Raw genomic sequence first — 25902 nt, 5'->3', positions numbered from 1 at the left:
GCACTCACCGCTCCCATGGCCTTGTCCACTTCATCAGGAGAAGCCCGTTGAAACTCAATCCATAAAGCATGCTCAAGACCCTCCCCCGGTACCTCGGCTGGTATTGTGCAGCTCTGTCCGAATCCGAGCGACTTTATCCGTCAAATACTGAACAAATTCCTCAGCTCTACCCTGTAGAGGGTCACCCGCATCCCTCCCTTTCAAGAGGGAGCGGGTTATTCTAAACAAGGCGGCTGGGTACGATTCGGCGGATACAATAAGGGCGGCAAAATGCGAACATTTCGCCGCCCGTATTGCCACGAGATAGGCTCTAATAAAGGCTCTCATCAGTGCTCGGTCTGACTCAGATTTACTGGCCCTCCAGTGGCGCTCTAGGCGTCTCTTTTGGCATTTCATCTCCCGGAGTTCCTCGGTGAACCAAGGAGCCCTCCTGGATCCGCCGCCTCGGAGAGGTCGCAAAGGCGCAATCTGGTTTAGAGCCCCCGCTGCCGCTATATTCCAAGCAGCGACCAAGGACTCCACCGGATTGTGGACGATAGTGTGAGGTTTGTCTCCAAGCGCCGTCTGAAACCCCATTGGGTCCATCAGGCGCCTGGGGCGGAACCACCTAATCGGTTCCTCCTCCCTACAGTGGGGGATTGGCCTCCGAAAGTCAAGCCTCAGCAAGAAGTGATCAGACCATGACAAGGGCAAGATTTCAACTCTAGATTTTCAGGACTCCAAAAGTTTCAATTGCTCCTGGGTACTCCTTCCTACTTTCACTTATCCAAAACATATTTCCACCCTATGCTGAATTTCAGTCATTTCAAGTATTGCGAAGTGTACTTCTGATTCTTCCATAAACACTATTCAATGCCGCAAAATGTGCAGTTAGGACCAGCCATTGAATATGCAATGACTTTGGTTGCACCGATTTGTGTAGTCTGACAAGCATTTAGTTAAACCCACATCTCCATTGTATATACAGGTATATATTAATCCACTTCACACTACAAGATGAGGCCACTTCATTTAGATCTTTCAATATTTTTTCCCAGTTTTATGGATACACAAATTCCCTACTTTTTTCTTTTTCTTTGTGTTGGTAAATTCATTCTCTTTAGTGTTTTCTCTGATTTGCTCCAAATCTCAATATTCAATATACTGAGGGCATCATAGATATGGATCTCTACTATCTATCATGCTTTTTGGTTAATATAAGATACTCTTATAGGCACTCAACGCATATACAACATTGCTTGCCATGTATTAGCAAGGACAATACCAGTCACTGTTGATGCTTTGGGGCAGAATTCTATAAGTACAACCAAAGTCCACTTCTACCCAAGGGAGCTTATGTGATTTTGTGCAAATTCAGGTCACTGATTCATAGGGTGCCTTGCAAATCAATCAGTGTTTATCCATAAGTGCAACTAAGAAGTACAAGTTTTGATTGAACCCAAATTTCCATTGCTAAGCAAGGCAGTTGTGAGTTTTGTCCCATTTTATGGCCTTTCTTGCCACAACTGTTAAGCAATCATTGCAGTTGTTAAGTGAATCATGCAGTCGTTAAGCAAATCTTGCTTCCCCATTCACATTGTCGAAAGCTAGCTGAGATGACCCTGTAACAGTGCAACTGTCATCATACCAGTTGCCAAGCTCAAATTTTGATCATGTGAATACTGTAACAGTATTAAGTATGAAAAATGGTCATAAATCATTTCTTGCAGTGCTATTGTAACTTTGAATGGTCACTAAACAATTGGTGTAAGTCAAGAACTACCTGTATTAAAAGCCAGATTGCTGTAGTGGCTCAGGTGCTGGGCTAGAAATTGGGAGATTGTGATTTCCAACTGTCTCTTAGACAAGAAAGCAGGATGGGTGATTTGGGGCCAATCATTCTCTCTTAGGCAAGCTCATTTTATTACTTTCTTTTCTTTCCTTTCTTTCCTTTTGTTATATTTTTATTTTATTTTATTATTTTGTTCTGCTTTATTGTTTTGTTTTTTAATTTTTACATGACTCTGGGACACTAACGATTAAATACAAAATAGAAACAATAAAAAGTATAAATAATATAAATAGCAGCCAAGCAACTAACCGGTAGCAACATTAACAATCAACCAGGTGAACATACCAAGAAACGGGTTCACCCACATCCTAAGGGCCTAGGTTCAATGTTGTTGTTGTTATGAGGAAAAGATTAGGTATATAAGTTATCCTGAGATGACCAAAAATAAAGCTAAGATAAAAAGAGGTAGGAAGAACTAAACTGTATTGACATATGGTACAATCCTTAATGAAAATCACCCTATACTAATTCTATCCCTGGCAAAAGAGACTTACATAAAATAATGAATAGAGCATGGATTAAAGAGGCATTGTTTTATCCAGTGTAGAGAACTGACTAGAAATAAAGCTGGGATAAGCAGGGAGGAATGTTGACTTTTTATGACCCATCATAATCTTCTGCAATGGTGCAATAAGAAAAATGGGCTCCACTGTGGGTGTAATAGCTTTAATACAACCATGAACAATGATACTCTACCATAATTTTCAGCTAGTTTAGGCAGGTACCTTAAGCTTGTCTCCACCTTCTAGTGTGGAAATAATCTCTAGGTGGGCAGGAAATAGATACAAGAATATAAATGACATCATAAATCAAAAGAAAAAGCTGCTGTTAGCTGAATGAAGTGACTGAAGGCAAAAGACGCTTTTCAAAAAATAGTAAGCAAAAAGAAATATGGTGTGTGTGTGTGTGTGTGTGTGTATGTGTCTGTATGTGCGTGCCTTGCATGCGTGAAAGGTGGAGAGCAAATGGGAATTGCTTGTCCATACTTTTATTATTGTCATTATTCTGCTGAGATCAAGGCATCTTAGAAAAACAAATGCTCTTGCTTGGATAACTGGTGGTGAGCTTCCAGATATTGGTGAATTGCCACATCCATTATTACATCACTGGATTGTGGTTCGATTTTTTTTTCAGCTGGGTTGTTGCAGTCCTTTTATCAGAGATTGTCTTAACATGTGCAAATGCTTTATGAGTTGACAGTAAGATGGTAAGACATCTGACTTTTTCCGTCATCACCATCTGCAAAGAAGGCCATGTTATACAACGATATATGATATGTTCAGATTGTTCACATTTCAAGATTTCTTTTTTATTTTTAATTTAGCGTTATTATAGTAAGATTTTTAAAAACAGAAAAAATAAATGAAAAACAATTTTAATTTTATGAACAATATAAGATTGAAGAAATATTTCAAAGTAACATTAACATTGATGCTGATAAAATATCTTGTATTATTTTAAGACTTTAGAACATTATTAAATATGAACACTATACAATAATTAACATCAAACATCACTATAATGTGATAGAAATTTTTAAAAATAACAAAAAAGCCTGTGTAATACAAACATTATTTTCCTCTTTAAAGAATCAAACAATAATTTAGATATTAAAACCTTATATTCAAAGATACCCAAACTTTGAATAGAGGCAAGGTCCATGTGTTATAATCTACAAATAGTTTGTAGAATTAAAGAATGGGATTAAACTCTGTATCAAATTTATTTTTAAAGATAAAATTATTGTTTATGTTGATGTATAATCCCACAATTTAATTTGCCATTTTTCTACAAAGGAAATTATTTCTGATTTTCAATATAAAAACTTATCATAGTATATTTCATGAAAATATAAATTGGTTATGCTGAGCAGAAAAAATGGATGTTTGAAACAGAATTAAATCTTTGATTAATAAAAAAAACCACATACACAAGCCCAACCTATCTGTGGAGCGACGTTCCTTGAGAACATCTACTTGCCCTAACAGGTTAGGTATATCAATTCATGTTAACCTATATACCGTATTTTCACGACCAAAAGCCGCACCAGATTATAAGCCGCAGTATCAATTAACGTTAATTTTTCAAACTTTTTCCATATATAAAGCACACCGGGTTATAAGCCGCACGTTTCCCGATGCTTCTGGACATCTGTTGCAGTCGTGAGGAGCGGAGAAGAGCGCGAAGGTTCTTGGCGCTCCAGGAAGCCGCGAAAGCAGCTGGGAGAGGCACACGGCTTGGTTTATCCTCCCTGGACGTCGCAGCAGCAGCCCCAAGCGCACCGATCTCTGTGTTTTTCGCATCGGGGCATGCTCTTGCAGCACACCCCGATGCGAAAAACACTGAGATCAGTGAGTTTGGGGCTGCTACTGCGACATCCAGGGAGGAGAAACCAAACCGCGCGCCTCTCCCGCTTCCCGGAGCGCCAAGAACCTTCACGCTCTTCTCCACACTCTCCTCGGCTCCTCACAACTGCAATAGACGTCCAGAAGCGGCAGGGGCTATCGAGCTGGAAATCCAATCCCCATTAGCCCCAAAAGCCGCTTCTGGACATCTATTGCAGTTGCGAGGAGCGGAGAAGAGCGCGAAGGTTCTTGGCGCTCCAGGAAGCCGCGAAAGCAGCTGGGAGATCTTTTTCCATATATAAAGCGCACCGGGTTATAAGCCGCACTGCCGGTTTTGGATCAAATTTTAGGGTTTTCAGTGCGGCTTATAGTCATGAAAATACGGTACTCACGAAGATATACTGTAGGTGTAACTTTTTATGTAGCTAATAGACAACAGTATATTTGGATAATCTAGTATTTAGTAATTGCAGCACTGGAGCAGAAAAAAAATAGATAAAGCAAATACAGTAGAACATTTGGTCACGACCATAATTTGTTCCATAACTTTGGTCACAACCCAATTTGGTCATGACCCAAACCTAACCAAAATTAATGCAAAATTAATGTAGCGGCCATGTGAGGTCAGTGCTGTTTGGTGCTTACAAAAAAAGTGGCACAGAAGGGGAAATCAGCCATGGTTGTGTTTGATCACCACCCGAGTATGTGTTTGTGACTAGATTAAAAAGTTTTGTGAATTTTTTGGTCAGAATCCAATTTGGTCGTGGTCAGAAGCGTTAGTCACCAGAGATTCTACTGTAGTTGTCTTCCTAATAAGAAATGGAAAGACAGGAGATCATAAAGTCAATCATGTTGTTTGTAGCACAAATCAATAATATTAAGAAGATTACAATAAGTGTGAAATATAATATGGAGATAATCTCAATAGCTTTTCAAAGTATTCCAGAAGAAGGATCTCAGGGTAATTATCATATTTTTCACTCCATAAGATGCACTTCCCCCACCCCCAAAAATCATGGTGCTGTTTTTGGGTGAATAGTAGCAGTACTGTAGTGGTGGAGTCCTTTTGCAGTGGATTTATGCATTTTTACAGTGGATTTTTTTCATGGATTTATGAAAGAGGAGGGTTAAACAGAACCTATAAAAATAAAGTGCAATAAAATGGTTTAAAAATTATGAATTTAATTTGACAGGAATAATGATGAGTTTGTCTCTGTTTGTAACACAAGCTGATAAATAACACCATTTTCCTTCCACAAAATAAATCAGAATTTTCTCTCTTTCTCTCCCCCCCCCCCCCGTTTGACATGAATGAAAGGAAAGCTACTATGTTGAATACATCTGAATATGAATCTATGACATGGTTTCTTCACATGCTAAAAGACTGGATTGGTTTTGGTTACTTGGAGGACTTTCTGAACACTGTACTTCAGCCTCTACTGCTATTACTAGTATTTTTTCTGCTTATTTATTATGTAATTGCAGGCATTGTTTTAATTTGCTATGCATGCACATTTTGTTTATATATTTGGAAGAAAAAGTATAACATAAAAGGAGACTTTTCCGATGAGATATGGAAAAAACCAAAGCTTTGCATAGCAAATTTGGTGATTTTATGCGGAAAGATATGGCACGGTAAGTAGTTACTTAAATAGTCTCAAGATAATCAAGAAGGTAGACAATATATTCCAGTCAGAGTCTTCACTTGTATGTGGCCCACAGATTGTCTAATATTTCTTGAAACAATGTGCTGTGTGAAACTCGCATTGTATATTTTATATTTGCATCAAAATGATACAGCATAAATATAGTCATAAGTGGTAATATAATAAAGTCAGCCCCAAAGCAGTCAGAGAACCTAAATAAATTTAAAACAATAACTCCATTTTGCTGGGATTTAATCTCCTTGTTCCATCAAAATCTCAATGAAGTTCAGATACTTGATCAAGTGGGAGGAGGTGAGAGAGATATTCTTACAATTTTTCAAGAAAGTAAATTAATAATATTAATACAGATATAAGTTTAAACAATGGAAAAACAGATTGCAAAGATAATCACAGTGATTATAATAGTCAAATGAAAAGCCAAATTAAACAGTAAGGTAAGGAGGAATAACCAATGAATCTCAGATACATCATTAGGAATTTAGAGTACTGCAAAATATTTCATGCCCAATTTCTAATCAAAATGTTTCTGTATTAAAGTTTAAAAATATTTAATTAACACAATTAAAACCAATAAAAAAGAAATGAAGTTATAACTGGTGAAAAATATAGCAGTTAGCAGTTAGACTTATATACCACTTCATAGGACTTTCAGCCCACTCTAAGCGGTTTACAAAGTCAGCATATTGCCCCCAACAACAATCCGGGTCCTCATTTTACCCACCTCGGAAGGATGGAAGGCTGAGTCAACCCTGAGCCGGTGAGATTTGAACAGCCGAACTGCAGAACTACAGTCAGCTGAAGTAGCCTGCAGTGCTGCATTTAACCACTGCGCCACCTCGGCTTAATATATTAGGACAACTTTAGTTAACACAAACACTGTGTCAAATTTAAGTTTAAATTCTAGAGCCAACATTTCAGATATTGAATATTTCTATCCATGAAAGTTTAACCTAACAACAGTAACTTCAACTTGCTGGAGTTCAATGTCACTCAATTTTGTACCATCCACATCCTAACTAAGTCCTGATAGTGAGTCAATATACAGGTAACCTTCCAGATTCACAACTGGAGATTTAGCAACAATTCAAAGTTACAACAAATCCACTAAAAGTTACTTACAAACCAATTCCAGCATTTGGGATGGATTTTTTTTTTGGCTGAAGTTTACTTCCATTTTCTGGCAAAAAATGCTCATTGGATAAAATGGATTTGTTTAACAACTGTCAGAAAAAAAGTGTTAAATTCGGATGTGGTCACATGGCAGCCCCTTAATGAACACTATGACTTATGATCATAATTCCAGGCTCAATTATGATTATGACGGCTGCCTAATAGTAGAGTCTTCTGCACAGCTTCTAAGTACAATTGGGTTTCATAACAATGTTAATGATACATGACTCAAAACGGACAGATGACCTCCAGAATTAGTTTTATATTCTTTCCCCCTTACTGACCTGAATTGCCCATGAAGGAAGGTAGAAGTGGAATCTCTTCAGTACAATACCTTCAATCTCCAACCAGCCAAGAAGGATATAAATAGTTATTAAAGGTCTGGGAGGGGTGTACTATCTCCTTCCAGCCCTACATAAGGGTTATTCACAAGAGCAAACATTAAATGTTGACCCTGACTAGTTGAGAGTCAGTAGTATAGACAATCTGTTTCTACTAGAGTGCTATATAGCTGGGCCTACAATCACATTTTCAACATTTTCTTTTTAAATGTAGGTCCAGGGATGGGTTCTAGCCAGTGTTTCTACCGGTTTGCTTGTGTGCATGCTTTGCACGCATGCGCTGGGTGCACATGCACAGGTCAATAGAAATTTATGGCGGCAGCAACTACGGGGACCAGAGAGGCATGGCCAGCCTGGGTTGCTGCCGGTTTTGTGACCCAAGCCGGCATACCACTACCAGTTCAATTGAACCGGGTCGAACTGGTAGGAACCCACCTCTGGGTAGGTTCAATGCTGGGAGATAGTTGAAAAGAATGATTGGATTGAGAATGGAGTATATCCAAACTTCCTTCAAGATTCCATGTACCACCCCTTCTTATGATGAGGCACCTCAGAGAATAAGCCCCTATACATATCCATGTTTTAGGTAAGAGCCAGAAGTACACAAATTAAATTATCAGATGCCAAACAACATACCAGAGAACAATCTGTCTACTTCATCAAAATCAAAGACAGTTTCACAGTCAGGACTTTGCTTGTGAATAATCATGGGATTATTGAATCTGAGTTACTGGTAAAGTGCTGTACAGACCAATCATACACCTAGCCCATCTCACTTATTACTTTCTTCCAAAATTGAATAAAGCTGCAGAACAACAGAAGCATGTTACAAGAAATAATAAAAGTTTTGCCACACTTTTCATAATAATACAAGTTCAGTTTGGAGCTTGTGGCCATTTTGGGCAGAGTTGAGAGAAGAAAAATCTAACTCTGTGGGACTTGATAAGGAATGGCTGCAAGGTGGCTTCTACCCTCTCCCCACTTGTCAGAATTGCCCATGATTGTCAGACACTGGCATCACATAGAAAAGTGATTTAAAAAAAAAAGGTTTAGAGTAACCTGCTATTATCTACAGCAATTGCCTCTTGCAGCAACCATTCAGTGTTACAATTTAGCATTTTTAAAAATCTGCCAGATATGTTTAGAACCTGATTCCCAGTATTCTTAGAAAGATTTTGGTTATGCTGCCTGAAATTGCTGGTAGAGGTCGCAAAATATCTGGTTAAGAAAATATCCTACCCTGCACTATGTATTTTCTCTGTTATAAATGAATTTACTTTATCTCCATGAATCCTCTACAAACAAAAAATTACTCTGTTCAGGTTATGAGGTTATCGGTATGGAGAATCTACCCCAAGGACCTGGACTGATTGTTTATTACCATGGAGCCGTAGTTTTTGACTATATCATGCTTATAGCTAAAGTCTATGCAAAGACTGGAAGAACAATCCAATCTGTGGTTCATTGTTTCTTTTATTTAATACCAGGTAAGGTATTTAAAATTAAAGATGGTTCTCTTTTAGTTACTACAATTAGGACTAGCAACTTGGTTAGCTAAAAGGGTAGCTAAATTACTGTATTTATTATCTGTATTTATAATCTTACTTCAGCTTTCTTTTGCTTTACAAATCTGTAAGGACTGGTTGCAAAATTACTTTTTCATTGCTGTTGTAACTGTGAATGGTTGCTGCAAGAAGCAGTTACTGTAGATAATAGCAAATTACTCTAAATCTTTTTAAAAAATCATTTTTCTAGTGTGATGCCAGCATATGACAATTGGCATGTCTTCAAAGATATGCAAAATGTTTTAAAGGGACTATTAAAAGTTTGCAACTTGTGATCCAGAAAATCAGCTATAATCCACTAGCTTTAGTTTGTTATCTTTTAAATATCATTTAAAACTTCGTAAGTTGTATTCAGCATGCCAGGCAGCTCTAACCTATCATCTGGTTAGGTCCTAGATTGTAAGATTGAGAATAGCTAAGATATTCTTTATCCAAGAATGGTGTGGTCCAAAGAGCAAAATCCTGCAGTGACCTTATTAAGATTTGGATTGGCAACTTGTTCTCTTTTGTAATCTGCAAGCTATTTAGAACATGTGGTATTCAATAGTACTGTAGCTATAGTAGTTTAAAAAGTCTCTTTGAATGTCTCCAAATAGCTTGCCCAATGACTGGCAGTTCAGTTTTCTTCTTTGGGGATCAAATGGGGATTTGTTATTTAAACTATTGTTTAGACAAGATTAGGTGAACTAAGGGTTTTTGCCCCATTGGAAAACAAATTACTTCCAAGAAGGAAAAGCCAAATTGAAATTTCATATTTTTCTTCCATTAAAAGAAGTACTGGATGGCAATAGTCATCTCACCCCTGACCACAGGGACCAGTTCAGCTATCAGAAGATTTCCTTTATGAGAAAAAGGCACTTCAAAATAATGTGTTCACTTCATCTCCAAAGGTGCAAGAAGAAATAATAAAGAGAATGCTTCTTTTTTCAAGAAATTCTGATTTTGTCCTAGAAAGTTTGATTTCAACTGCTGGTTTAAATAAATCTAAATATGTTCTTATACAGTGGTATGTTGGTATTCATCATTAATTGGTTTTGGGACACACAAAGAGTACCAAAAACAATGAGTATCAAACAATTTTTTTCATGAGACATAATATAATAGTCATAAGGCAAACAACATCAACAATTTCTAGCTTGAGTGTCAAGTATCCAACGAAAAACAAATACGGGTACAAAATTTTCACATCAAAATGTGTTGTGTACCAAATTTGATGAGTTTCAAAACAGTTGAATAACAAGGTACCACTGTAATTGCATACGAAGATACATACATTATAGAAACTGAATGAATTCACCATATTATAAATGGGATAGAGAAAGAGAGAAAAAGTCACTGAAAAAAATCTGCTGCTCTCCAAAAAGAATTTGACTTTGCTTGACCTGTAGTTAACCATATGTCAGGAGAGCACTTTGGTGTAGTGCTTATGTTACTAGGCTAGAAACTGGGAGACGATGAGTTCTAGTCCCATCTTTGACACAAAATGACAAGCATGATCTTGAACCAGTCACTTCATCTGAGCCCTAGGAAACAGGTGATGACAAACCACTTCTGAAATTTTGCCAACAAAACTGCTGAGATTTGTCCAGGAACTTGTCAGAAGTCAACTTCTATGTCAAGAAAAATATATTACAAAGAAGATTTCTATATCTCTCTAACCATTGTTTGGTTTGGTTTCCATTGAACAGAAAATGTAAGGAGTATCCTTCATTATGTCTTGCTCCCGAATCCCTGAGTAAAACTGGGGAAAGAAGCATTAACAATGAATTCCACTGAAAACAACTCCAACAATCACACTGTTGTCCAAGTTGAAACAAGGACAGACATTGTCATTCTGTATCTCACCCTTTATCTACCCCCAATTCTATTTTGAGATATTTGGATAATATATTTGGTATAAATTATATTCATATACAATAGTTTATTTCCTCCATTTTTTACAGGTATAAAACTATGTCTTGATATAGTAGGTTGCATCGAAGGCAAGCAAACATTCTGTGCTGATGTTCTGAATAGGGGCTACTTATTAGGAATAGCACCTGGTGGATTGAGAGAGCAAAATTTTAGTAATGAAAACTACAATCTGGAGTGGAGTACCCGTACGGGATTTGCTAAAGTGGCTTTAAAAAACAAAGTGGTAAGTGATCATGTACTATGTTGGTCATGTTGATCTATAAATGCACTTTACTAATATGTGCAGTATTCTCTAAGAGTTCTAGATGGAGCTGCCTTGGCTTGGAAGCTAAAGATGGTCTAGAACAGGGATCTTCAACCTTGGCAACTTTAAGCCTGGCGAACTTCAACTGCCAGAATTCTGCAGCCAGCAAAGTAAAGGTGTCCTCCAAGCTTAAAGTTGTCAAGGTTGGAGACCCTGATCTAGAATGTGGCTCAACAAGCACCTTGTTATACCCTTCTAACTCCTTGGCTCTAGGAGTTGCACATTGGCTTCTGAATGCAAACCATGCTGCTTGTACTCTGTAAAGCCATAGATAATGGGTCATAGATCAAACTTGCCAGGTCACGTTGCCATCACGTGACATTTTCCCATTTGCATGTGACACACAGCTGGTCCATGGGCTGCCAGTTTGACACCCCTGGCATAGATGGTTTAAATCTATTTTTTTACACTGCCTTTCTGCAATTATCTTTACCTGTCCTATGAGAGCAAAGAGGTGATTACCCAGTGCCACCTTGTGGGATCTCAAAGCCATGCTCTCTCTGTTGTCATCTGCAATATCATCCTCTTGAAGGTTTTTCTGGCCCAACCTTAACATGTTTTAGAAAAGGTGTAACAAATTGGCTTTTGAAACAGAATGCAATGTAATTTGTAAACCCATCATGTGAAAAATGTTTGATTGGTGTTTTTTCTGTCCAGTGCTCTGTAATTTATGGAACTTTTTGCTATTATGGAACTTTTATTGTTTTTCACTGTTTCAATGCTACAGATAGCTCTTGTTTAACCATTCATCACTTTATCACTGTTCAAAGTTGTGACAGTCATGGTATGGGTGCTTTCTAGCCTGTAAAGCATATCTTCCAATGTAAATAGTCACATTTCTCTCTGAAGTTATGTGATGGCCTGATGACCTGTTTAGGACTCAGCACATCATTCCACAGTCACATGAATCCAGTTTATAAAGGTTTTTTTTTTGCTGTTTTCTGACATTTTTTACTAGTTTTGAGCAAAAACAGTAATCCTTTAATGACTGCAGCATTTGTTAACAACTGCGGTGTTTGTTTAATGATTGCCATGAAAGTCCCAAAGGTGTTTTTCAAGACGCAACTGACATTCTTTGTTTTTCCTTGAAGACATTTCACTTCTCATCCAACAAGCTTCTTCAGTCCTTGGGACAACCATGAACTGGATGACTGACAATCTCCATAGACTGCATAGAAAAAGCCATAAATGTATTTCTGGTCACATGGGTGCCTCATTTACAACTATAACAACTTATAACTGTAATTTAGGACTCTGTTATGGCCATAAATCAAGGACTACCTAAATGCATTTATCTTTTGATTTGGCAGCTTATATATCTAAATATAAGGGACCCAGTGGCTCAGTGGCTAAGACACTGGGCCTGTTGATGAATTCCTGTTACTTGTCCCAGCTTTTTGCAACCTAGCAGTTCGAAAGCATGTAAAAATGCAAGTAGAAAAAATAGGAAACACCTTTGGTAGGAAGGTAACAGTGTTCCGTGTGACTTCGGTGTTTAGTCATGCTGGTCACATAACCACAGAGATGTCTTTGAACAGCATTGGCTCTTCACCTTTGAAATGGAGATGAGCACCAACCCCTAGAGTCGGGAATGACTAGCATAAGGTGACCAGACGTCCTGCATTTGGCGGGACAGGCACGCTTTTTCATAATTTGCCCCGCGTTCCGGGCCATTCTCAAAAGATCCCGCTTTTTAATTTTGGCGCTTTCTTCGATCGATCGCTCCCCCGCCCATCCGCTGCCGCTCGCATGGGTGGGGTAGCATAGCGAGTGAGCGGGTGGATGGGCAGGGAAATGAGCTCACCATTCCCTCAACTCAGAGTATGGAGCGCACGCAAAACCCTGCCATGCAGGACTCCCTGGAAACCTCTCGCATATTCCCCCCACCCCCTGCTCGCTCGCCTTACCAGATTTCGGGGGGTATCTGTAGAGGGAATTGGACGGGACTTGACATCCACCTCTTCCACTCCAGCGTTCTGCCGGCTGGTGAGCGCTCCCATGCTTCAGGCGCAGCAGCAGTGGGCATCTGGGGCTGTGGAGGGGGTGGGCAGAGAGGAGGGGAGTGCGTCGAGCCCTTGGTAAATTCTTGCCTGTCCTGTGCCACTTGGCATGCCTGCCTTTTTAGTTGTATACTCTTGTTAGCTGATTACATTCTAAAATACCCCATCAATCTTCCGATGTAACATTTAACCATCCCTGCTGCTAATGAGATGAACTCTTGTATTGATGGGAGGGGGAATTTAATTTCTAAAACAACAAGTGCTATGTATTGGATGCAGACAAGACCCTCATATTAATGGTCTTGTCTGCATCCAATACTCAATCTTACATGGGAAAAGACCCAAATACAACAAGATTAGCATGCATGCATGCATGCATGCATGCATACATACATACATACATACATCATACATACTACACACACACACACACACATACACACACACACACACACACACATTTTCATTCATAGGCATATTGTTTTCCAAAGGTGGAGCTTGTCTTTTTCTGGTTAAGCTTGGAAAAGCACTTTTTTTAAAATTATCAGATGCAAAGAAATAGTGAGATATGGATTAGCAGCTGATATTATGTATATATTCTGCAGTGATGTATGACATTCCTGTTTTCTTTAGCCTCTGGTCATCCTGGAAATGCATAGCAGAAGCGCCTGTGGGAGCAAACAGGGGAGAAATTGTCCACAGTATGCTAGCCTTGTAACATTCTCATGGCTGATAGGAATAGCTCTGTTTGCCACAATATAGAATATGAATTCTATACTCTGTATTCCAAATTCATGAGTTTTCTTAGTAGGACTAATCTTCTGCTCACTTAGTTAAAACAATTCCCATTGACTCCATTGAGGTTTATTTTTCTTTATTAGTATATCATACATTTCTGCCTTGGTTGATTAGTTGGGGATCATTTCAATTTCAAAAAATATGAAATAAAGTTTTCATATTGCTATGAAACTACAGCTATGGGTACCTTAGTGTTGATAAACAGTTTATAAAGAGATTTTCAGGAGCAATATATTTTTCTATCTTTAGAAAAGTACTTAAAATCCTATTTCTGTTCATTATATTTAATTACATGTTTTGAAGACTATTTCCCATCAGGATAGCATAATTCAAAACAAAAGGAAACTGGCAGAACATTCAAACCTTTTGCGATTAATCCCAAGAGGTTATCTTTTAGACTCAAGGTACTTTTCTCCTCTTGAAAATGCTTGTTTAATTGCTTTTTGCGCTTATCTATAGATAGGTATGATAAGTCAATGAGTATTATTTATTTATTTATTAAATTTATATGCCACTCATCTTACTATCCAAAGTGATACTGAGAAGCTTACAATACAATAAAACAGCAATATAAAACCATTAAAATTAACAGGAATTTTAGATAAAATTAGGAACCCAGTATATGAGTGACCATAGGTGGAAATTTCACTTTTACAATGCTATATGTATATGATATACTGTGTACGTATGTATATACACACACAGACACACACAGACACACACACACAAACGATTGTAAGTCAATTTGAATTCAATATGTAATTGTATCCACCTAATTTCTTTATATTAACATGAAGTAGGGTTGTTGGGAGTCAGAATAGTCAAGATGCTGGTTCCAGCCTATAATTGAAAACTATCTTTTTTGATCTCCTATTGCAGATGTCCCCATCTTGAAGGCTGTGATATATGTTACAAGGGCTGATCAGACTAATGGTTATGGGGATATATGGTTACAGATTTTTTGTTTAGAACAGTACAGGTAGTCCTTGACTTACAACAGTTCATTTAATGACTAATCAATTTACAATAGCACTAAAAAAAAAATGACTTAGGGCCAGTGGTGAATCTTACAGGTTCACAAATGTGAGCATGCACATGTGAACAATTTGTCTCGCATCCCACAACATTTTTAAAAAGTCCCAATTTTTAAAATTTTTTAAATCAAGAACAGCCCCCCCCCCCGTCAATGGTGTCCCTCTTTACCAGTGTTAAAATCTGGTCACCTTAGACTAGCACATATGTGCGAGGAGAACCTTTACCTTTATATCTAAATATATAAATACAATTTCTAGTTGCAGAGCTCATCAGAACATACAAACCATAATGAAGTTGGCCATTTTAAAATGAACATTTTATAATATAGCATTGTCAGTAAATATTATCTTATGGAAATCTTGTCAACAACTTGTACATGTTTCAACATATTATAATACCTATTCCATTAATATATAACATTGGCATTTATTCTAGAAGAGCAGGAATAAACAAAACCAATTTGTCTTAAAACTGGTTTTCCTTAACAGCTCCAATCTAAACCAAAATGCTTTCTCATATCAGTTTTTATTCTTGGGGGTTTTCCCCCCTGTATTTTTCTTTCTAGCCAATCATCCCTATGTTTACAGAAAATCTCCGTGAAGCCTACAGGACAGTTGGAAACACAAGTGAGTTTTCGGATGCCTTCCTATATAATTAATTATTTAACCCTCAATCATTGTATTTGCTTTCCCCCCCTCTGTGTGTGTGTGTGTGTCTGTGTGTGTGTGTGTAAATGCCTGTGAATCAGTTGAGAGATGAAGTAGGTCAAAGCTGAATCAGGTAAAGGTGTTAAGATCAGCTATCCATAAAGGCAAAATGACTTGATGGTCTAAAGAGAAAGGAAACAGTCAGTGGTGGGTTTCAAATATTTTTAGAACTGATTCTGTAGGTGTGGCCTGTTTTGTGGGAGTGGCTGGGTGATCATGTGATTGGGTAGGAGTGGCTTGGTGGTCGTGTGACTGGGTGAGTACGGCCAAGTTGGAAAATGTGGTGAAACTCACTTAACAACGCTCTTGTTTAGCAACCAAAATTTTGGGCTCAATTGTGATCATAAGTTCCCTTCCTTCCTTCCTTCCTTCCTTCCTTCCTTCCTTCCTTCCTTCCTTCCTTCCTTCCTTCCTTCCTTCTTTCTTTCTTTCTTTCCTTCTTTCTTTCTTTCTCTTTCTTCTTTCTTTCTTTCTTTCTTTCTTTCTTTCTTTCTTTCTTTCTTTCTTTCTTTCTTTCTTTCTTGTGTCTCTCCCCCCACTTATTTTCTTTCTCTTCCTTCCTTTCTTCTTTCTTATCTCTCTCTCTCCAACTTTCTTTCTCTTTCTCATTCTCTCTCTCTCTCTTTCTCTCTCTCTCTCATACAAACACACACACACACACCATTTCCCTCATGTCTGCCGCTGACAGCTCTCAAAGAAAAGGAAGAACTCCTGCCTTGGGAAGGGGTTGGACTAGATTACCTCCATGTTCCCTTGCATCTCTCTATGTTCTCTGTCTCATTTAGTCACAAACAGCTTCATTTATTTTAAAGTTGGTCGCAAACTTCACTCAGTCTGCGCGTGTCCTGGTCCCACCCAAGGAGGTGAGCTGTGGGGCAGGGAAAAGGGGGGAGTCTGTGGCTCCATGTCGCTTGATCTTCTTCCCTGCCTCAATTCTGCAGGCAAGAGGTGCTGCTGCTGAGGTGGCGCAGCGGTAATTGCGGCGGAGGAGGAGTCGGGGCGCTGCCCGCCAAACAGCACGACTCACAGCTAGCCCAGGAGCAATAGCCACCACCACCACCAGCCACCCTGCATCACTATCACTTGCTACCACTCAGGCCAAAGGCCAGGCATGCAGAGGGCATGTGACAGCAGTGATGGCAGCTGAGCAGGGGCAGCGCTTTGGTGGATGCTGAGGGAAGGAAGTAATGAAGGAGGCTGCAGGCTCCTTTGCCTCAGCTGCATGACCTCATTTCATTCTCTGTCTCCCTACTTCACTCGTTTGGGCAGCAGAGAATGAAAGGAGGTCGCGTAGTCGAGGGCAAATGAGCCTGCAGCTTCCTTTCTTCACATGTTTGGGCAGTGGGGAGGGCTTTCTCACATGCCTTCTTTCTTTCTCCGAAGGCGTGCGAGAAAGCCCCCCCCCCAACTGCCCGAATGTGTGAAAGAAGCTATAGGATCATATTCCCTCAGCTACGACCTCCTTTCGTTCTCTGCTGTCTGAACGAATGAAGTAGGGAGACAGAAAATAAAACAAGGCTATGCGAGCTGTGAGTGCCTCCACCTGTGTACTGGACCCGTGTCCCTCCTGGCTGGTTGCCAACAGCAGTGAGGTGACACGAGGCTGGATCCAGGCGGTTGTTACCGCCTCTCTTCGGGAGGGGTACTTCCCCACCGCGCTTAAGACAGCGGTGGTGAGACCCCTCCTGAAGAAACCGTCCTTGGATCCAGCTGTCCTTAATAACTATCGTCCAGTCTCCAACCTCCCCTTTGTGGGGAAGGTTGTTGAGAAGGTGGTGGCTCTCCAGCTTCAGCGTACCTTGGAGGAAGCTAACTATCTTGACCCCTTCCAGTCTGGCTTCAGACCCAGTTACAGCACAGAAACCGCTTAGGTTGCATTGACCGATGATCTCTGGAGAGCTAGGGATGGAGGCCATGCTTCCATCCTAGTTCTCCTTGACCTCTCAGCGGCTTTCGATACCATCAACCATGGTATCCTTCTGCGACGACTGCGGGAGATAGTGGTGGGCGGCACTGTTTTGCAGTGGTTCTCCTCCTATCTCTCGGACAGGTCGCAGTCGGTGTTGGTAGGGGGGCAGAGATCGTCCCTGAGGCCCCTAACTTATGGGGTGCCGCAGGGGTCAGTCCTATCCCCCCTACTATTTAACATATACATGAAACCGCTGGGCGAGATCATTCGGAGGCACGGGATAAAATACCACCAATATGCGGACGATACACAGTTGTATCTGTCCGCCCCGTGCCAACTCAATGAGGCGGTGGACGTGATGAACCGGGGTCTTGAGGCCGTTAAGGACTGGATGAGAGCAAACAAGCTGATACTCAACCCAGACAAGACCGAGTGGCTGTTGTGTTTTCCTCCCAAAAATTTGACCAACATACCATCACTCAGGCTGGGGGGACAAAATTTACACCCCTCAGAAAGGGCCCGCAACTTGGGAGTCCTCCTGGACCCACAGCTGACTTTTGACCACCACCTTTCAGCTGTGACCAGGGGGGCATTTGCCCAGGTTCGCCTGGTGCGCCAGTTGCGGCCCTACCTGAATCGGGAGGCCCTCACAACAGTCACTCGAGCCCTTGTGATCTCCAGGCTGGAATACTGCAATGTGCTCTACATGGGGCTGCCCTTGAAGAGCATCCAGAGACTTCAGCTAGTCCAGAATGCGGCCGCGCGAGTGATCGTGGGCGCACCACGGTTTGCCCACATAACACCGATCCTCCGCGAGCTGCACTGGCTACCTGTCGATCTCCGGGTGCACTTCAAGGTCCTACTCACCAGCTATAAAGCGCTCCATGGTAGTGGATCTGGCTATTTGAGAGACCGCCTTCTGCCAATTACCTCCCTGCGTCCCATCAGATTGCATAGAGTTGGCCTCCTCCGTATTCCATCCGCCAGTCAGTGCCGACTGGCGACTACTCGGAGGAGAGCCTTCTCTGTTGCGGCTCCGACGCTATGGAACAATCTCCCCGTGGAGATTCGTACCCTCACCACCGTCCAGGCCTTCCGCACAGCCCTCAAGAACTGGCTAGCCCATCAGGCCTGGGGATAAGTCTACTTTCGCCCCTCCCGAATGTTGAGTGAATGTTGTGTTTTACTGTTTAATTTACCTTTGTTCACACCTCTTTTTGTATTTGTCCTACACTCCCTTTCCCCTTTGATTGTAAGCCGCCCTGAGTCCCCTCAGGGAAAAGGGCGGCCTATAAATGTGCAATAAATACAAAATACAAAATACAAAAGGAGGTTGCGTAGTCGAGGCAAAGGAGCCTGCAGCTTCCTTCCTTCACATGTTCAGGCAATGTTGGGGGGCTTTCTCCCACACCTTCGGAGAAAGAAAGAAGGCATGAGAGAAAGCCCCTCCCACTGCCTCTCAGAGGTGGGGCAATTGGTGAGCCAGCCAATCAGTAAGCGCCGGGTGGGAAAAGCATGGTGCGGGCAGGCGGGGTGAGTGAGCAGTGACTGGATGGGCGGGGGTATTGTGCGAGGGGGGGCCAGATGGGAGGGAGCGTTCCAGTAGTCTGCCCCAGATGAACAGGTTCCAAAAGATATGCTAAATTTCACGAATGGGTTCTAGTGTACTGGTGTGAACTGACTGAAACCCATCCCTTAAAATAGTAAATGTTGTTCCTATTTTTAACAAGTAGGAGGGAAAGTTTACATATCAATTACCTAGATACTGGCAATACCTTGCAAAAAGATCAGTCAGTTTCTAGCTTTTTGACTTTGGAGAAACAGGTTAGAGAGAGTGTTGACACTTTTTGGACTTTTGGTGTTGAAGAACATTCCTGAAAATATTGTGACCAGCAAAAAGAAAATCACATGAATCAAACAATTGAACCATCCAGCAAATGAATCATCAAACAAATCAACCCAGAGTTCTCACTCAAGGTACAAATGGCGATACTCAAATTATCCTACTTAGGACATCTCACATAAAAAGACCTATTTCTCTGAAAAAGTCTGTAATGATGGGGAAGGTGGAAGGAAAAAAAAGGAGATAGCGCAGCAGCAAAACCCAAAATAGAAGCAGTCACATTTTTCACAGTGTTTTATTTGCCACCTTGGCATCACAGATTCATCCATCATTTGAGTGGTTTTTGGCCACAACAGCAGAGAAAATGTTTTCCCCACTCAGCTGACCCTTTGGGTTTAATTTAAATATTATTTTGCTGTGGCTTTTCCCCTCTTTCAGTATCATAGATAAATATTCCAGTCTGAAGGTCACATTCTACAACTTTGAAGAGGACTGCAGAAGTTAACATCATAGTTAATTTCTCCAATTTTAAGATGCAACATAACATTCTTTTTTAAAAAAAAAATAGAGATGTCCACATCCTTATGAATTAATTATTTTATCTTCCACTTTGTTTTATTTCCTCTACAGGTTTATCAAAATGGCTGTATGAGCACTTTCGATTTCTTTGTCTCCCAATATATGGTGGGTTTCCTGTCAAACTCCGCACCTACATTGGAGAACCCATCCCGTATGACCCAAATCTAACTGCTAAGGAGCTAGCTGAAAAAGTAAGCAAACTTTTCACCAAAAGTCACTTCTTAAAAATATTGTTTTTTTTCTGCATAACATTTTAGTTTTGAAATACAGTCAGAGATTATAGTTATTTTATATATTTCAAACAGCATGTGTCCAAATTCCCTCTTTCAATGATTCTTTTATTGATTATGGTGAAAATAGGAAAAAGACTAATTGAAACTAAGACTTTGAATAATACCACACAAAAAATTGCATTGTACTTGTTAAAAACTCTTTTAATAGAAAAGGAAAGTCCTTTTCATCAATATCTCCAGCTCATCTACATCTCTCCATATCTCTCCCCTTGACTTGCAGATGTGTGACATCAATCCCAAAATGATAATCCTTTTTTTTTCTGTTTTCCCTCTCTGATATATCTCTTCTAAATATATTTACATTTATTCGACATTAAATTCACTAAATATAGATATTTGGATAATTACATTCATTGAAAAATAAGCAAAGTTTGAGTTGATTGGAGAAGGGAAAATATTATCAGTATCTAAAAAAAGTGAAACAAAATGATGACATGAAATGTTAGTTTGAGATAAATATGTGGAAAGAGACTAAAGCAGATCATAAATTTCTAAATCTCTAAGTAGTTTGGACGTAATGGGTAGCAAAACATGGATTTGTTAAGAAGTCTTGCCAAATAAACAGTTACCTGTTATGATCAACTAATTCTGTGAATTCACTTACCTTCCTTACCAGTTTGCAACTGTGAGCGCACGCACCATGCCTGTGCATGCACATCACTTTCTGTGCATGTGGAGTGCTTGCACATTACATTGAGGCAGATCTTCCTCAGATGCTGCTACCAGTTCGCCTGAACCAGAGAGAACCAGCTAAATACCACCTCTGCTTGAATGTAGAAAGCCTCACTCTCAGGAAAACATTTGTCAAAGTAACCCATTATGGTCTCAAACTAATGGGCCGGATTCCAGTGAATTCACACTGAATTAAATTCTTCCTTTTGAAACACTCTGAAGGCTTCTTCATGACTTTGGAAGCACCTATTGAACAGGGTATTGTAGGATTTGATCTCCGGCAAAAATGCTTATCCAATGTGCAGTTGACAAACAATTGTATAGGACTCTGCCTAACTGGAACACAATGAATGCATTTAAAGAAATATAATAACAGAGTTGAAAGGGACCTTATAGGTTATCTAGTCAAACCCCCTGTTCAAGCAGGAGACCCTATACCATTTCTAATAGATAGCTGTCCAGTCTCTACTTGAAAGCTTCCAGTGATGAAGCACCTACAATGTCTAAAAGCAAGCTGTTCCATTGGTTGATTGTTCTCACTGTCATAAAATTCTTCCTTATTTCTAAGTTGAATCTTTCCTTGATCAGTTTCCATCCATTATTTCTTGTCTGGCCTTCAGATGCTTTGGAAAATAGGTTAACCCCCTCCTATCTGTAACAGCCCCTCAAATATTGGAACACTGCTGCCATGTTACTCCTGGTCCTTTTCTTCACTAGACTAGCTATGCACAGTTCCTACAACCATTCTTCATATGTTTTAGCCTCCAGTCAACTAATCATCTCTGCACTCTTTCTAGAGTCTCAACATCTTTTTAATAGTATGGTGACCAAAATTGAATACAGTGTTCTAGGTGTGGTCTTACTAAGGGTTTATAGAGTGACATTAGTACCTCACATAATCATGACTGAATCTCTCTGTTAATGCAACTTAGACATTCAACGCAACTGTGGCACAAATTTAACAGAGACACTTGAAGAGAGTTTAACAATATGTTACAGCAAACATTTTTATGGATCACAATCTTCAAAACATAGGACATTCCTGAGAAGGGAGTATTATTTATCTCCATGGCTATTGTAGTGGCACAGGGAAGGTGCAGGGAGAAAGAAAAAGGACAAAAAGATGGTGGTGAAAGGAAGGGTGGGAGAGAGAAGTGAGACAGAAGGCATCCGGCTAGAAGCCAGGAGACTGAGAGCTATAATCCCATATTAGGCACAAAGATAGTGAGGTGACTTTAGGTAGACATTTTATCTCAGCCCTAGGAAGGACATAATGGCAAATTACTTCTGAAAAACCTTGACAAGAAAACTGCAGGCAGGGACTGTTTCAGTTTCTGAAAATCAGACAGAATTCAACAGAATAAAAAAATGATTAGAAAGACAACTCTTTCCCCAAAACAAGATGATTTTTGCAGCTTTCAGGACAGTATAATACATACATTTACTCTGTACTATCAGTTAACATATATTGTGTAACAAGAAGCTCTGATCTATCTTCTGTCTATAGGAAATCATGTCAATTTAATCCAGAAAGTCTCATTTGTTCAATCATTTTGAATTCAGATCCACAGTTCTGGGAAGAAATTAGAGACATGTCTAATACTGTAGGAGACGAAAATGTCATTGTGGTGAAATACATGCTGAAGCACTCTGTCATGGCTGCAAAAATGGCAAATACAATTTCAAGTTATAAAAGCTACTACTTTTATTCAGTTCTAATTTTCCAGATTCTGTCTTCTTTATTGGATTCCACAATTTAAGAATGTGCCAGACAAATTGGAATAGATTTGAGAACAGTGAGGATAATCAGTGTAAATTGTCATCTTAAATGCTATTAACCCTGTGACTCCCGAGGGCATGGGCAGGATTATGGGAAGAGTCAGTGATGCCACTTGTGTGCTGGACCCGTGTCCCTCTTGGTTAGTTTCGGCTTCCCAGGAGGTGACACAAGGCTGGCTCCAGGCGATTACCAACGCTTCATTGAGAGAGGGGTTCTTTCCCACTGCCTTGAAGGAGGCGGTGGTGATACCTCTCCTTAAGAAGTCTTCCCTGGACCCAGCCTCTTTAGCCAACTATCGTCCGGTCTCCAACCTTCGCTTTGTAGCGAAGATTGTTGAGAGCGTGGTTGCATGTCAGCTTCCCCAGTACCTGGACAGAGCAGCCTATCTGGATCCGTTTCAGTTGGGTTTCAGGCCGGGTACAGCATGGAGACCACATTGGTCTGTTGGTTGATGATCCCTGGTGGATCTGGGATGGGGGTTGTTCCTCTGTCCTGGTCCTATTAGATCTCTCGGCGGCTTTCGATACCATCAACCATGGTATCCTACTGCAACTCAGGGGATTGGAAGTGGGGGGCACCATTTTGTGGCCAGGCAGTGTCGGCTGGAGACCCCCAGGGGGGAGAACATTCTCTGTGGGAGCGCCTTCCCTTTGGAATGAGCTGCCCCCAGAGCTTCGCATAATTCCCAACCTCCGGTCCTTCTGGCATGCCCTAAAAAGTTGGCTTTTCCAGCAAGCTGGCCTGGCCTGAATAAAATAAATTATTAATTTTAATTGTTATTTTTAATTTAATTTCTAAATCTCATTGTAAATGTCTATTGGATTTTTTGGATATTCTATTTAATCTCTCTTTTAACTTTTGTAATATGTGTTTTTATGTTGTACGTCACCCTGAGTCCTTTGGGAGAAGGGCGGCATATAAATCCAATAAACCTAAACCTAAACCTAAACTATGTTTGTCCTTGACAAAAGACTGAGGAAAGATCAGACTAAGTTTTAAAGGAGGTCATACTAATTCTTATGGTTCAATAATGTAAGACATGGATCAATAAAATTAAGTTATGGGAAAGTCTTGTGAAAAGATAAGAAAATCTTTCTGAGAGATGATCTGTTAATGTATTTTTAAAAATGACTTTATGCTGTCATATTCTTCTTCTGTATTTAACAGACAAAGATTGCGATTGAAAATCTCCGAGACAGACACCAGAAACTACCTGGAAATATATTAAGAGCTTTATTGGAACGATTTGATAAAAACAAGAAAGATGCCTAATATTTTTATATTTTATTATAGATTAAAGAATTTTCCTCTCATAATTCATTTCCATCCATCCATCCTCAGTGAAATGTTTAAAATAGTTTGAAATTTATAATTTGCTTTCTTAGGCTATGCAATGAATCATGTTATACAATATTCTGATAAACTGTGTTTTTTTCAGAATAATAAATGGATACTATTTTCATGCTGTAAATAGACCAGTGACACATCTGTATGTTTTTTTCTATATATTATATCCTCACATCCATGGCATATAACCAAAAGACAATGGGAATGTCTGGATGGACAACAGCAACTTCGTTTTGTTTTGTTTCAATGATAGCCTGTTCTCTTCCATCCGGATTTTTGCACTTTTCAAGCACCTGGTATAAACAGTTAAGAAATGGCCTTGGTGAATTATGCCAGCTCCATTGTCAAGGTGACAGGGAACAAAATATATATTTAAATCCACAATAGATAGATATTATTTGGAAAAGGTTCAGACACCTGCCTAATTCGCTGAAATATAAATAGGAGTAGGAGGTACAGTGTAATCAGGCTCACAAGATTGAGCTCAGTCTCACCAGAGAGACCAGACAAGAAATCAACTCCACAGAGAGAATAAATTTAGAGTGGCATAATAATAGATTCATTTATGAGATCAATGTACAAACCCACCATTTGATTAAAAGTCTATATGACCCACTGACTCAGTATATAGGTATCAAAAATATGCATTTGTTTGGAGAAGTCCATACAGATCAATAAATTATTATGTTTGGTCACTTAGTCATCAAGATGTTTAAAGTGCATTGGCATTTTTATCCATCTATCAAATTGTTCCCAAGATTTGGCAGATATTATTATTGCTCCTTCACTTAATAACCAAGAAAGAAACCACTCAACTCCACTTTGTAGAATTAACAGTACTTTTACTGATTAATAAGTAATTAAAAGCTAAGCAAAGCTGGATCTGAGCAAAAGGCGCGAAAGCATTAGATATCAATACATGATTCATTCACCTCCCCTTGGTACCCCAGTCCATAGTCCAATCATATATCTCCACAGCTGTCAGGTGGAAGACAACTTCAAAAATAATCATCAGGCTGGTATTCCGGACAGTTGGCCTTGGCGGGAAACTCCCCTCCTTCCACATGCACAAATGAATGGTGAGAACAACTCCCAATTAACAGTCCTCCTGCACAGATTATTTCCCTCACCCAAATACCATGCCCTCCCCCCCCCATTTCAATGGCAGCTGAAAAGCAAGCAGCAAAACAGAGGCTGACATCCGGCCCGCCTCCAGAAAAAAGGACGATTACTTCTGCAGAAACGAAAGAACAGAGACAAACAGACGAACAACATAACATAGAAGAAAAAGGGATGGGGAAAGAAAAGAGAAATCATTCGAGTTCAAGGCTTGTCCGGGTAGGCAGAGTAGAATTTAAGGAGAAGTCGAGGAGCCCGCACATGGGAGTTATCGACCCATTCAGCATGAGATGGAGGGAAATGGTTCCATGCTACAAGATATTAAACACGGTTTCTAAGTTTCCTAGAGTCCAAAATTTCTTTGACTTCAAAATGCTGTTCACCCTCAATCAGGAGCGGGGCAGGTGGAGCTGCCAAAGGACCCCACAACGGAGAAGTGCGTTCCGGCTTCAGGAAATTGACATGAAATACCGGGTAGACACGGTTGAGATATTTAGGCAGTTCCAGACGTACGGACACAGGGTTGATAACCTTGACAATTGGGAATGGGCCAACATATTTTGGGCCCAATTTCCTAGACTTTTGAGAGGTCCGGAGAAATTTGGTGGATAAATAAACACGATCACCGACTTTATATTCCCTCGCTCTCACCCTCTTTTTATCCGCATGTTTCTTATGTGCCA

At 40.0% G+C, this 25902-nt stretch overlaps 1 protein-coding gene across 1 annotated transcript; it reads left to right on the top strand.

Moving 5' to 3' along the window:
- The first annotated feature begins 2682 nt into the window (after positions 1–2682).
- Positions 2683–24054, top strand: LOC106538782 (DGAT1/2-independent enzyme synthesizing storage lipids-like). The gene is made up of 7 exons (XM_087707054.1): positions 2683–2706; positions 5495–5811; positions 8677–8841; positions 10863–11056; positions 15536–15596; positions 20060–20199; positions 23921–24054. The coding sequence occupies exons 2-7, from the start codon at positions 5505–5507 to the stop codon at positions 24023–24025; spliced, it is 972 nt and encodes a 323-aa protein (XP_087563180.1). The 5' UTR covers positions 2683–2706; positions 5495–5504; the 3' UTR covers positions 24026–24054.
- Positions 24055–25902: the final 1848 nt, after the last annotated feature.

This window comes from Thamnophis sirtalis, unplaced genomic scaffold (genome assembly GCF_051295495.1).
Source record: "Thamnophis sirtalis isolate CommonGarterSnake01/CBP01778 unplaced genomic scaffold, rThaSir2_p1.2 scaffold_2, whole genome shotgun sequence".
In the NCBI taxonomy this organism is placed as follows: Eukaryota; Metazoa; Chordata; class Lepidosauria; order Squamata; family Natricidae; genus Thamnophis; species Thamnophis sirtalis.
The sequence above is the reverse complement of the archived record's forward strand: the minus strand, read 5'-3'. Positions and strand labels throughout refer to the sequence as shown.